Here is a 14,597-nt window from a genome sequence, read left to right as displayed (position 1 = left end):
GATGAGAAATTTGCAAAGGAGATAGAAAAGAACCTGAGAATAGAAGAAAACCAAGAATGCAACGTCATAGAAGTCAAATGAAGAAAAGGTATCCAGGAGGAGGGAATAATCAACTGTGTCAAATGCTGCTGATGGATCAAACAAGCTGAGGACTGAGAATTGACTATTGGATTAAACAATCTGTGGGTTATGGGTGATTTTGGCAAGAGCTTTTTGTATGCCCAGAATGGGAACATTCAAAAGCCTGACCAGAATAAGTTTAAGGGATAACGGGACAAGAAGAATTGGAGACGATTCATTTGAAAAACTTTGCTACAAAGGGAAACAGAGAAATGATCTAGTAGCTGACAAAGGAATGGGGTTAAGAAAGGGTTTTTTATTTGCATTGCTTTTAAGGAAGAAAAATGATGGCATCACAGATTATTCTGGTGGGAATGACTCAGCAGAGAGGGAAAGTTGATGGTGTCAGGAAAATACAAGTTGAGAATTTGGCTTAGATAGTAGCAAGCATAGTTCATCAATGGGGACAGTTTGGAAGGCAGAGTGTGTAGATGCAGAAACTCATGGGTATGTAAATATGGTGTGGAGATTCTACGGATATTCTCTTCCAGCTGATTCGATATCTTTAGTGAAGTAGGATGCCAAGCCATGAGCTGAGGATGAAGGAGGACATCTTGGGGGTTGGAAGAGAGGGGAAAGGCGCATAGTGGTTGTCTAGAACAATGGGGAGTGAAGGAACCGGGGAGATAATATAGAAGTTACCACGGAGCATAAGGAGGCCATTTGAGGTTTGTGGGCAGGAATTTAAAATGGGTTGGTCAACGGGGTTATAAGGTTTTCTCCAGCCACATTAGACTGCATGGATATAGGAGCAGAGAGAGCAGATAAAGAAGTGTTTTGCCAATCAATTTCCAGAAAGCAAGAGACAGGCAAAGAAATGAGGAAATGTGGAAGGATATGACTCTGACAGTTGAACTTAACTCATCCAGTGGAACTTAACTTGAGTAAAAAGAGTAGTGAGAACATGAAGGGCATGAAAGAGGTGAAAATAATAAAAGGAGTAATGGAGTGGAGGCCCTGAAGGAGGACAAGCATTCTGGTGTTTGAGTAGTCAAGAGTAAGCTGGGAAGATGGAAGGTGGTAGTCAGAGGGGAAGGCACAAAGTTGAGATTATGGAGTGGTGACAATTATTACTCTAGGGCATGGGTTGGCAAACTTTTTCTTAAAAGTGTCAGATAGTAAATGGTTAGGTTTTACACTCTACTCTCTGTTACAACTACTCAACTCTGTCATTGTGGTGTATAAGCAATCAGAGACAATATACAGTGAATGGCTGTGGCTATGTTCCAATAAAACTTTATTTATAAAAAGGTGGCAGGCTGGACCTTACCTGACTGTAGTTCAACAACCCTGGTCTGGGGTGCAAGATTCAGGGTGTGACCATGGGTGTGAGTGGCTGATGTCAAGTGGAGGACAAGGACATTGGAAAGGAGGTCAGGAACTGGGAAACCAAGAGATGGCAGGATGGAAGGTTGGGAGGATGATCTATATGTATGTGTGTGTTAAAACTGCCAAGGATTAAGGCAGAAGTGGAACTGGAGAGTGTGACCATTAGAGGGGAGCTGATGACTTTGAAAAATAGAGGAAAATGTCTTAGAGATTGGTGGCTGACAGCACAAAAGGGAAATATTAGGTGATATAATTGGGTAACATGAGATTCAAAGCTGAAGCTTTTTAGGGATGAGGAAGGAAAAATGACCTGAAAATGGAAATAGTATAAAGTTCCATTTTCTAGTTCTGTGGTGCTTCTCCACATGTTCAAAATAACCCCTCACCAGATGCAATAAACACATTTTGACTGTTTAAGAACAACTGGAGTAAAAGAAATTTCCAGCAATGAGTCCCTAGTACCAGGTGCCTCAGGAAGGCAGTTCTGGCCCTATAGTTTGTAGATTCCGCATATGCTGTGATGGGCATCTTTGCAAAACACTAACCACCCTCTACCTGGAGACACAGTTCAGCTCTCTTTGGCAAGAAGACCAGCTTTCCTGTACACTGAATATTTTTTACAGAGTCTTCACAGTAAAATGAGAATTTTAGAATAGTGGCAGACTTGTTGATCATATCTATACTACAACATGCCGAAAGAAGTATCATGGAGCATAAAAAATCAAGCTGATGATCACCAAAGTTGAAAAAGATCAGAACATGCAAGTAGATGCCTGGAATTGGAGATCGGAGGACTTGAAGTGCTAAGTCCTATAAAAGGGAACCGGAGGCTTTCAAAACGATGAAAATGACATCAAAGAGAGATTCACCAGCAGGCAGAGAGCTGGCAAAGTGTGTTCATGAATTATATACCGCACCAAAAGTTCTAGCAAGAGAAAAGCACAGGATTAATAATTAACTAGCAGAGTAATAATGGGCTTGTAGAGTTTCTGCTTTTTCTCAGTGAAAGAAATCGGCCTACTTCGTCTTTCTGCCCATTGTTTGTCTCCTCATATTTATAAAGAGGAAAGTTCATAAGCCGCATCCTTTTTATAACCATGAATCATTTCTTCCCAAAGCCTCTTCAGCATTTTCCTCGTACTCTCCTTTGGATCTTCCTGAACAAACCTTGCGAGCTTGGCCTCGGGATCCTGCTGGTGGTTTGCACTGCACAGGAGAGCTCTGGTACCCACGGCCTCCTGGTGCCGATATTTGAAGCCCTTCTTCACAGTATTTTATTTCTCACCATCATTACCTTCACCTCCAGTAACTCTTTGTGGTATTAAGTGCCCAGTTAGCACCGCCCTTAGTATTGTGCGTATCTCTGCTTTCTGCCCTCCCAGAGTTTAAAACCCAGGAAAGACGTACTGATGCTTTTTCCCACCCTCGGCCCCAGAACTCAGCACATCTGGAGCACAGAGACTCCTTTAAATGTTTATCAAATGATAAATAAAAACACGTGGGGAACACACAGAAAGCAAAACAGAAATGTTAAATGAAAACAGGAAGGAACGTGAATACACTGACATTAGGCGTCAGTAAGTTCATTTAAAAGTGCTGGACAAATGCAGGGTTTTACTGGGGTAAAAGTACGGAGAAACCAGGGGTGAAGTCTTCCTGAGAGGGAAGGGAGAAGGTAATAAAAGCTCATTCTTCTTAGAGAGAGGGAAACTAAAAGTTTAGGGCTTACGGTATATTGGTTTTCTATCACCACATTTCTTTTTTAAAAGAGCTTTAGTGTTTATCTACTAGCTCTCATTGTAGAAAAATTTGCAAAGTTCAAAAGAGTAAGAATCCAATAATTCAGCCAGTCAAAGCTAAAACTGTTCACGTTATTTAATGTGTTTACTTACAATATTTTGCCACTCATATACAAAAGAGAGGGATGAGTACAATAAACTCCCATGTAATCATGTTCCAGCTTCAATAATCTTCCACATATGGCCAAACTTGTCTCATTTGTACCTTCATTCACATACTTTCTTCCTCTTCATGGTATAATTATGGAGCAAATAGCAGATATCATATCATAATAAATACTATAAATATTTTAGCTTTATCCCTTAGATTGCCATGCATATTTTAACATAGTTATGTTGATATGGAATGTACAAAATTATATATACTTATTTCATTTATTTCTGATATTGAAAAAATTATTTTTAAGCGAAAATTTAAAAAAACTTTGCTCCGTGATTTTCTTTCAGCCTCTTACCACCATCATTACTATTACTCCAACGATGACTTGGGGGGGAAAAGATAACCATTTTGGAGACCCAATGCTTAAGCTATTGTCTCTGCTTAAATGGGATAATTTAAATGCATATAAAGGGCTTTGCACAGTGCCTTACACAAGTAGTCAGGGGCTATTTGATTTGGTAAAACTAATACTGTTAAAAATAGCTAACCTTATTCAGCATTGTGAAAAGCACTTTACATATATTATAGCAAGTAACAGTCACAGCACCTCAGCAAGTGAGTGATGGTCTTACTCTCATTTTATAAAGAACACTGAGGCTTGGGAAGTTTAACTAACATACCTAAAATCACAGCGGTAGTAAACAGTTGACCCGGGATTTTAGTATAAGCTTATCTAACTCCAGAGCCCATGCTGTTAACCTCCATGCTAGTTTTCTATGATAAATTCAAGATTTCTATAGGGAACCTAATGATGTTTATAGAAGTACAAAATCATAGACCTTACTGATAGATTGTCATGATATTATCCAGTACAAGCCTTAGCTCAATCCAAAATTCATAAGAAATATTCCAATTGAGGTGAAATTTGGGTGACTATATTGGGACACTCAACCACCAGTAATCAAATTTTCCTTGTACCATTACAGCAATATATTTTGCCATTTTTTAGTCCTTGTAGACATCTGTAAATTGTAACATCATAATATAGCTTACTATAGTAACTTTAAGAAAGTCCAACAGAAATTTTGCCTGTTTTGTTAAACTTTCTTTGAGGTATGATCAATACTAATTTGAAGAATATCTATGAAAGTATTTTAAAGAGAATGTTCTAAATTCTGACCTTTTTTCTTCTCAGTCTCTGTAATATCATACAGATTGGTTCCAAGTACCATCAGAGGAAACTTTATGAATTGTTTGACACTGTTCAATGGATTTGGTTGTTTCATGGGGGCACCGATGGTGGAGCTGGTCTACCTCATCTCAGAAGGTAAAAACAGTTTCATGGTATGCTTATATATATATTGATTTGATGACTAGAGAATTGCGAGACAAAACCTTAAGAGAGGGGCTTTGCTAGTGTAGTATTTTTTTAATTGATCCACTTTTTCAATTAAGATAGAATTAAGATAGGGAATAGACTCTATATTCATTAATTTCTAGGAATTGTTTTTCTTTTGATGGGGGAGGTAATTACAGAATGTCACTTCTCATGAGACCCGGTCTGCCGTCTTTCTTTCGTGTATTTTAAAACAAACTGGTCATTATATTCTTACTAGGTCTTTCGACAGGGCTGTATTCCATAATGTGTCACAGCTGGCATAGGTAACCCTCAGAAAAGGTAAGTCCTGTGTAACTATAAGAGGACAGGGTATCTGAATGATCCTTTATCCAGAAATAGTGTCTGTGCAACCAAAGAGAAATTGTGAGTTGAATGACAACTGATCTTGGAAAATTTTCCCTATAGATATTTTGGTAAAGGAGAAACAATCAATCTGAAAAATTCACATGCAACATAAAAAGTACTACTCTTATATGGGCTGGTAGAAAAATCAAACAGGATAACATTAAAGATTAGCTGTCACAGTGAAATGTCTTTGGCTGTTTTTTAAACCTACAGATGTTTTCCTTTATTTGTTCTGAGAGGTTAATACAGCTTAAAATTTATTAAATTTGCTTGTGCTTTTTTTATGGGAAATACTGCACGCCTATTCTTCTCTGTTTTCAAAAATACTTATTGTTATACTTTTACAATAATGTAAAGAAATATTCATTTGTATTCTCTACAAATAAATTTTACTTACCTACATTCACACTATGGAAAACATAAATTCTATGAACGAGAAATTCCTTTTAACACTGGGGTATCCATTCAAAAAATATTTATGGAGGATCCACTCTGTTCCAATTACCGTATTGGGCACTAGAAACACCATGGCAAGCAAAATAAACTTCCAAACCATCTCAAAATTTCCAGGGGTGTAGGGAAGCAAGAAAATTGAGTGATGAATTAAATGATAGGTATAGTAGAGTTCTAGGGAACAAATCTACAATCCTTGATTGTTAAGATCAAACCCTATTCTTTTCTTAGGTGACTGAGAAAGTTTAGCCAACGTATATACTGAATACTTACCATGTGCCAGGCCCTGTGCTACGTGGAATTATGTGAGATATGGTTCCGGTTTTCAAAGGGCTCAAATCCAAACTGTCACAATTAAGTGTGAACTACAGGAGTTGCTGACATCTCTGAGGATCAGATTCTTTAAATGCAAACAAAGAACAAAGCACTGGTATTAGGATTTTATAAGATAACTTGGAAAATTCTTACCTGTATCTCTACCTCAACATCTTAGTTGTTGAACATGTTTATTTTCTTCAACATTACTCAATGAAGATGTTTCGGAAAATTTGCTAAAAAAAGGTCTATAATCAAATTACACTTGACGTATTCTAGAAAGACCGCAAAGTCAAACAGTACTATCAGTTTGCCTTTTATGTGAGTCTAAGTTTTTCATATACGCGCTTAAGCAACTGACCCAGAGCCTGGCCAAACTTCAAGTCAAGTTCTCCACAAGTCAGTTCTCACTTTAGTCATCAACCACAAGTTTGGAGGTCCCCAGGGCTGCCATCACTTCTGATAAGCTGGCTATAAATATGGAGATTCCCCACAGACTCCCCCTCAGAACTGATAATTTGCTAGACAGCACAATACTTAGGCTTACAGCTTTATTATAGCAAAAGAATACAAACGGGAATGTGATAAAGGGAGAGAGGCATAAAACAAGGTCTGGGAGGGTTCCAAAAGCGAAGCTTCTTTCACCCTCAGAGATGTGGTACCCAACTGGCACATCAGTGTGTGACAATATGCAGAGTATTATCACCCAGGGAAGCTTACCTGAGCTCTGGTGTGCAGACTTTTTATTGAGGCTTTATTATGTAGGCAGATTGCCTGAATCATTGGCCGTGTAGTTTAACTCAATCTCCAGCCTCTTTTCTCTCTGAAGAGATCGGGCTGATGTCCTGTGGCTCAAAACCCCAACCCTCTAATCATCTGGTTGGTCTTCCTGGCCGGCCAGCTCCCATGCTGAGTCATGCCATTATCATAAACCATCAGGTGGGGCTTAAGAGGCCAACCATGAATAACGAACATACTTCAATCACTTAGGAAATTCAATGGTTTTAGAGTTTATCTCCCAGGAACCAGGAAGAAAGACCAGGCAATTTCTCTATCACGCACAGCTATTCTTGCAAATACTGAAAACCTAAATTTTTATTGAGAATCTGCATAGTGTGGCAGGACCTGCTATATATATTACTGGGTTTATTACAGCAATCTTATAAAGTTGATATTACTATCCTCATTTTTGAAATTTAATAATTAAGACAGAAATAAGAAAATGAAGTGCTCCAGTCACCACCACTAGTATCTGACAGAGCTCTGACCCTCCCAGCATTCTGAAACCAATGCCAATGTTTTTCTTCGATATTTATTTACTTATTTAACTTTACTTTGGCTATGCCAGGTCTCAGTTGTGGCACATGGGATCTTTGCTGCGGCATGCAGGATCTTTATTTGCAGCCAATGTTGATTTTAATACATCAAACAGCTACTAAGAGTCACACAGTGTAAGGGCTTTTTACTTCTGCAATACAATCTCCTTGGATGGAGGTCTGCATATTATTGATAATATTCTAGACATAGTAAAAGATAGATTTTTAAAAGTTTATAAAATTTGGGCAGAGTTTGGTGCCCATGAAAGGAGGTTTACTAAGAACACATGGTGAGGACATCTCAGCAACATGGGATGTGCAGGGGAGATTCTCTAAACTTATGTTCAAAAGAACACCATTTAAATGACTGATGATTGATTAACTTCTGAAATTTTTTTTTCCTGTTCACAGTAATACCATGTTACATCAAATCACATCCCAATAAATTAGAATCTTACAGTTGGATGTCACCTTAGAGGTAATCTAGTCTAACATTGTACCAAAACCCAGAAGATGTACCATCATTTTCCAGTGCCCAGAAAAATTCTCTACTTTGAGAAGTAACCTGAGTCTACCCATCTGTTGATAACTGTATTCCACAGGATAAGCTTAGTTTTCTATCCACATAGCAACTCTTCAAACATTCGATAAATATTTGAAGTAATGTGGTACAATGTTGAAAAGAGTAGGTCCTGTAAGTCAAACTATATGAATTCCAATCCACGTAGTCTAGCTGTGCGTCCTCAGTTTTCATGCCAGAAACAACGACAATAAATAATTCATCATATTGCTGAGAGGATTAAGTAATTAATATGCACAATAAGTGCTCAATAAAGACAGCTATTATGATCCCCTTCTATTTTATAGACAAACCACTCCAGTTTTTTTCATGTTACATGATTCCCTGATTTTTCACTACCAAAACCCCTCCATCCGTTAAACAAACAACAATTTGTCAGTATCTTTCTTAAAATATGGTTTCCAGAATCAGTCGCAATACTCAAAAGGGGTACATCAAGATAGATATGTTACTTTTATCAACCTTCTCTCTCTCTTTCTTTCTCTCTCTTTCTTAATGCCAACGGCGACTGTGGTGACTTTTTCAGTAGCTGCATCACACCTATGGTAAATTAAAACCCGAGGCTTTTTTAAAATTTTTGGCAGTTTCTCTCTATTCAGTTCCAGTCATCTTATCACAGTTTCTTTTCCTAATTAAATGGGGGACTTTATCTCTATCTTTAATAAATGTCAACCCATCATTCTAAATAACAGACATTTAAAAAATTTGATTCTGTCATCCAGTGAATTACTAATCTTTACTTCTTTACCAGTTTTGCGTCATCTGCAAATTTAGTAAGCAAGTTCCTAGACTTCTTCCAGGTAATTGATAAAATTGTTGAACTGGACAGGACCAAAACCAAAGCCTTGTGGAAAATTCCTAGAGATCTCACTGCAAGTTAATGACAACCAACTAATCCTCCCCTTTTGGATATAATCATCTCCCACTTCACCTAATTACTGTCATTCAGCCCACACACTTCTCCATCATTCCCAGAATGACATCACAGGAGACTTTTGTCGCATGTTTTTCTAGGAATAGGATATATCTGAGTTTGTGACAGTCCCTTTAACCATCAGATTAGCACTCGTCAAGAAAGGAAATGAAGTTCATTTAGATGATTTGGTTTTAGTGACCCTAAACTGGCGTACGGTGACGAATTCGGGCCCCTAAGAGAGGGGGATCCTTTGACTTTTTGCATGACTTTGGGTAGGTCATCATCACTCTGTTTCCTCTTACGTAAAAAAAGAGAATGTTGCACTTCAGTTTTCTCAGAGATGATGGGAGGATAAAATTAAGTAATGTATTTTAAATTTTAATGCCAGAGATTATTTTAAATATAAAATAAAGCCACAGTGGCACATTTGGTTAGAAATAAGATGGGTCTATTTAATCAAACAACCAGACCAATTTCTTTGACAGAACCGACCATAGTGAAAAGAACATTATAGCTCTATGCTTAAGCATCCCACAAGCCTCCACATTCCATTTAGCATATAGGATATTTTAAACCTTTAAGGATTTATGTCAGCAGAGCATGTGTGTATGTGAGTGCGTTGTGTGAGTGTTACCATATGATTGGAAAAGATGATCAGCTATCACAGTCTCCAAGCTGCATTAGTCATTTTTAGCACCATGATGGAGAATGGTGTGAATGCGGTAAATTCAAAAGATTTCTCAAAACTTGACTGTGCAGACAGATAACTGTTAGAATGACATTTTCAGTACAAGTGAGAAAACTGATCCTTCTGGGATCTCTAACTCTGAGTGCTTTAAAGAAGATAACAAGACTAAACCCATCCTCCTACACTAATCATTTCAGGAATAGTTTATCTAAAAGTAGCAATGCTAATAAAAGGGAGTGAAGAAGTCAGTCAAACTGCTTATTTCGACTCTATGCCATTAGCAACCAGATCAATTTTCTCACACACATGAGTGAGAGCTTACCTTTTGACAAAAATAACAAAATAGAATTCAGTGAAAAGTGACATCTTAGTTATGGATGTGTAGGTGATTGAAAGATCCAAAGCAAAATGTCTCAGAGAAACTGGATAATTGGGCAGAATCAAGAGGTCAAGGTATACATCTTCTTGTCCCTATTAGTCCTTCCTCTTCAGAGTTCAGGAAAGAAGCAGAGAATTTAGCTGTTTAATTCCCACCAAGAGCATTTTAAATTAGAATAGTGATCTTTTAAAATTCTCATTTAAATATCTATGATTACTGAGACCACTGACAGCCATCTCAGCATGAATCAAGGAGTCGTTCTTGAAACAGGAATTTGCAGTTGCAGTAAACTTGAAAGAAGAAAGTATTTATGCATCTGGAAGGCTATTCAACTGGATTTCACAGGTCTGTGCCTATTTTCTTAGAGATGTGTTTCTTCAAATTCACATCAATGCCTCAGGTCTAACTACAAATGGGTTTCGAGATGACAAATTTTTAGACCCAGAAGGGAAAAGAAGTGGCCTGCTACCCCGTAATTCACCTTTAGCCAGGCCATATTCTACTTGACCGTCAACTGGTTTTGTGCCAATCTTCCCTTGGCTAACCTGGCATGCCCCCAATGATCCACGGGCAAACCTGCTCTTGGTCCTCCATCAGAATCAGATGCAGAGTCCTCCTTGTCCAACGGGGTTATATATCCCAGAAACAGCTTATTCTACACCCTCAACCTTTGGCTCCAGAGAGACCCTTAGAGCTGCTTGGAGGCCTTAGGGTTCATAACAGTATCAGGGCAAAGCCCAAAATACTTTTTAGATGTGGACAGGAGCATCCATTGCTGTTGGCTCATGAGAGGTAGAAATGGAGGAACTTGGAGTCAGACCAACGTGAGTTCAAACTCAACTCAGCCCTTGATAAACTGTGAGGTCTTGAGCACAAGGGGTTCAGAACAGCCCTCCCCAAGATGTGCCAGTTTGGCATATTATTTATTTGAGCTAAAGTTTGGATTATTTTGAGCTAAAGTCAGTGGAGACTTTACTGCCCCTCCCTTAACTTCTTAGAAAAATTTAAACTGGGTATTTTTCCCAGAAAAAGTTTTCACCAGAGGTAAATTTTACCTAAGTGGCCCCATCTATATGGCAGGGCAAACATCTAATTACCAAACATCTGCTCTTTTTCTTATTATCCTGTGAATTCCCCTCTTTCTTTGGAAGCTCCAGGCCCCCATCCCATTTCTTACATCAGGATGGCATATATACCTCATTTTATCTTTCTGTCTTTGAACCTCTTATGTATGTGGGGTTCCCCGTAAGTACAAAATTAAATTAGATTTTCTCCTGTCAATCTGTCTCATGCCAATTTCATTCTTAGACCAGCCAGAAGAACCTAGAAGGACAGAAGAAAGTTTTTTTCACCCCTGACTGCACATTACTTAACCTGTCTGAGTCTCAATTTCTCCTTCTCTAAAATGGTATCACTAACAATTTCCAAGATATCTATGAGGACCAGAGGAAATAGATATAAAGCACCAGATCAGTAAAGGTGTACAAAAATAATGATTTGTATTGTTATTGTAATTTGAGTGGGATCACAACATTTTCCAAGTAGGCTAGGATTACCATGGGCAAGATGTTCTGGTTTGGCATTTTTATAATTCTTCAGAAAAGAATGTGTCCCATAAATGCAGAGCTCTGGTGTCCTATCAGCTTCAATTCCAGGACCAGATTGGGATGAGATGAAATAAAGCCACATTCTGAGATTCTTCTTGGCCTCATGGACCCATGCCATTAGTCGTGCTCCCTTTGCATGGCAAACTTACATGTCTAGATAGAGTTAGATTCACATCCATGTTCATGCTAAGAGTGCCTGCAAACGGTGTTGAAGTTGACACTAGAAAGATGAGTGGTATTTGGCTTGGTGAGCATAAGAGTGAAGAATTTCTGGTAGAAAGAACATATACCAAAGCCTGGAAGTAAGGAATCACCTGGTGCATCAGAGGAACTCAGAGAAGATCAGTAACCTGAAAATATTCAGGGAGTATCACATGAAGTCAGGTTGAAAAAGCAGAAGTAAAATCATGCAGGACCTTTGGCTTACAGGGATTTAAAAAAAAAAACTGTATGCAATAAGAAACTATAAAGGCAATCAAGCAAGTGACATGAGCTATTTGTGTTTTAAGATCACCGTGGATGCAATGTAATTTGAAAAGAAAAGAAGAATGGCTTGGGAGAAGCAGGAAGGGTTCAAATGAAGTAACTCAGGCAAGTCTAGTGGTGATGACCTAGTGAGGAAGTAGGCAGATGGAGAGAAATGGATAGATATAAGCTTGATTTCAGAGGTAGAATCAATAGTGCTTAGTGATGGTATTGATAAAGTCAGGAGGTGGTAGGATGCAGAAGAGAGGAGTGGTATCAAGGAAGCATCCCAGATTCTGCCAAAAGCAACTGGGTGGGCAAAGATTCTATTTACTAAATGGAGAACACTAGAAGACAAAGAGGTTGAAAAACTTTTCAGCCATTCTTTTTTTTTTTTTTTTTTTTTTTTTTTTTTGTGGTATGGGCTCCGGACGCGCAGGCCCAGCGGCCACGGCTCACGGGCCCAGCCGCTCCGCGGCACGTGGATCCTCCCGGACCGGGGCGCGAACCCGGTTCCCCTGCATCGGCAGGCGGACGCGCAACCACTGCACCACCAGGGAAGCCCAGCAGCCGTTCATTTTTTAACACATTAAGTTTGACCTACCTGTGAGACATCCGAATGGAAATAGCTGGATCTCAAAAAAAGGATCTGGGTTAGATATATAAATATGAGACTCTTCGGCACAAAAATAGCATTTGAACTCGTGGAAGAGAATAAAATTATCTAGTGTGAATATTAAGGACGAGGAGAAAAAGGACCCCAGGAACTAGACCTGAAAAGCCTCAGTAATAGAGGTTAAATGGAGGAGAAATGGCCAGCTGGAGAAGGAAAAGGCCAGCCAGAGGGTGGAAGGAAATATATACATACATACATGTGTGCGTGCGCGCGTGTGTGTGTGTGTGTACTGAAGATAAGAGAGAGGACTGATTCAAACGGGAGATGATACGTTGTGTTAAATGCTACTGTGAGATCAAGTAGAGTGAGGAATGGAAAGTATCCATAGATTTAGCAACACGATCATCACTGGTAACTTTAGCAAGAGTCATTTCAGCAGTGAGGAGGGAAAGAAAACCAGATTGGAGTAGAGTCAAAAATATCTAGTAAGTGAGGAAATAAAGGCATCACATCTAAACAACTCTTTTGAAGAACTTTATCTGAAGATTTAAGAAATAAAGTGGTGGTTTGGAGGAAGCTGTGGGTAGATTCACCAGATTTAGCACTTAAAAATATAAGGCACCCAATTATGTTTGAATTTCAGGTAAACTAAAAATTTTTTTAGAATAAGTATGTCCCAAGCAATATTATGGGTGTACTTTGCATAAATTATACTTTACAAAATTATGTGTGCAATATTTAGGACATGCTTCTACTAAAAAATAATTCATGGTTGTTCTGAAACTCAAATTTAACTGTGAGTCCTGTGTTTTACCTGGGAAACTGAGATGTGGGTTTGAGATACATTTTTTTTAATTTTGAAATTATCTGGCACAAATGGAGACGTGAAAAATGCAAGAGACAAAGGGAGGTTGACTTCTTATCAGAGGGTGGATATCTTTCCTGCACTGAAACAGAAGAAAGGAGAGCGTGCGTGCAGGTGCAGATGTGTAGTCCTGGTGTTATAAATATTCTGGAGCCTTCCTTTCAAGGCTCCCAACTTTATAAAGTAGGCAGCACACCATTCATGAAAGCAAAAGTGGCTTAGGATGAGAATGAAGAGTAGGAAAGACGGGGGATAGGAATTTGTTATTTCGAGAGTTAGAAAAGATGATTTAGAAGAGAAATGCTAAGAAGGGTGGCAGTGTTGAGGACCCAGTTGACACTGGCGATCATGAAGGGTGATTTCAAACCACCTAAAGCATGATTTTGCCCAGTGCTACTCAGGTGCTCAAGGCAGGCATGAAACTGTCTGGTAGATTTTAAAATGGTCTAAAGACCATAAGACACAAGAAGAAAGGCACAAACTCTATTCTTGATTTTAAGTAATTTAGGGTAAATCTTATAGGCTATTTCCCTATAAACATGCAAAAAATGAGAAAAGCTTTCTTCTCAAATTTTGATATTAATAAATCTACACCATTAGCTAATTAGAGGTGCAAATGAAAGGACAGACTGTACAAGCAAGCAGATTTGGGGCAAAAATCAGTTTCTGCTACATACATGATGTTATTTAAATTCAATATTTCACTCTTTGAAATAGCTCCACTTAGAGCTTGATTTATTAATTCAGTCCACAAAAACACATTAGGTTCCTACTATGTGCAAGAACTGGCTAGATACTGAATTAATAATACCATGGCTGATGTTTAATTAACAAGAAGAACCTTATAGAAATATTTGACACTCAAATTAATATCAGATATATTCATTTGACTAATGCTATTACAATTACAGTTCAGAGCTAATGGCATTATCGGGCTATTATCACAAAGCATTGCCTCTCTTCTAAAACTCATTTCCATGATAATTCATTGAAATCATCATGAGAACACACTATCTTGATGGGTTTTTACCTCCCAATGCTCTTCAAGAGAATGAAATCACCCTTATAAGAAAGCTTGTTATCCCAAATATCACACAGGCCTGTTCTCCTGCAGTTCAGGTGAACAATGCATAGAGATTTCTCAACAATTTTGAAAGACACTGTGTCCCTTCCTGGAAACAGCAAGTTGATTTCATTTTTATCCACAATTCCCAAGAAGTAGAAATGCAAATTTTAGTCTCGATGCAGACATTGTTATGAGAACAAAGTATTGAGCATGTACAGATCCGGGGCCCAATCTCCAAT

General features: G+C 38.4%; 1 protein-coding gene and 1 long non-coding RNA gene across 2 annotated transcripts in view; one reads left to right on the top strand and one right to left on the bottom strand.

Annotated features, from left to right (window-relative positions):
• Positions 1–3,442, bottom strand: part of LOC102990584 (uncharacterized) — a 70,483-nt gene extending 67,041 nt beyond the window's left edge. The window contains exon 1 of the long non-coding RNA XR_447315.4: positions 3,342–3,442. This is a non-coding gene — a long non-coding RNA (uncharacterized lncRNA). The remainder of the gene's footprint in view (positions 1–3,341) is intronic.
• SLC15A5 (solute carrier family 15 member 5) overlaps positions 1–14,597 on the top strand; it is an 83,941-nt gene that overhangs the window by 51,238 nt on the left and 18,106 nt on the right. The window contains 1 exon segment of the mRNA XM_007100395.2: positions 4,544–4,675. Coding sequence (XP_007100457.2) covers positions 4,544–4,675 — 132 coding nt within the window.

Source organism: Physeter macrocephalus, chromosome 6, assembly GCF_002837175.3.
Source record: "Physeter macrocephalus isolate SW-GA chromosome 6, ASM283717v5, whole genome shotgun sequence".
NCBI classification, from domain to species: Eukaryota; Metazoa; Chordata; class Mammalia; order Artiodactyla; family Physeteridae; genus Physeter; species Physeter macrocephalus.
The sequence above is the reverse complement of the archived record's forward strand: the minus strand, read 5'-3'. Positions and strand labels throughout refer to the sequence as shown.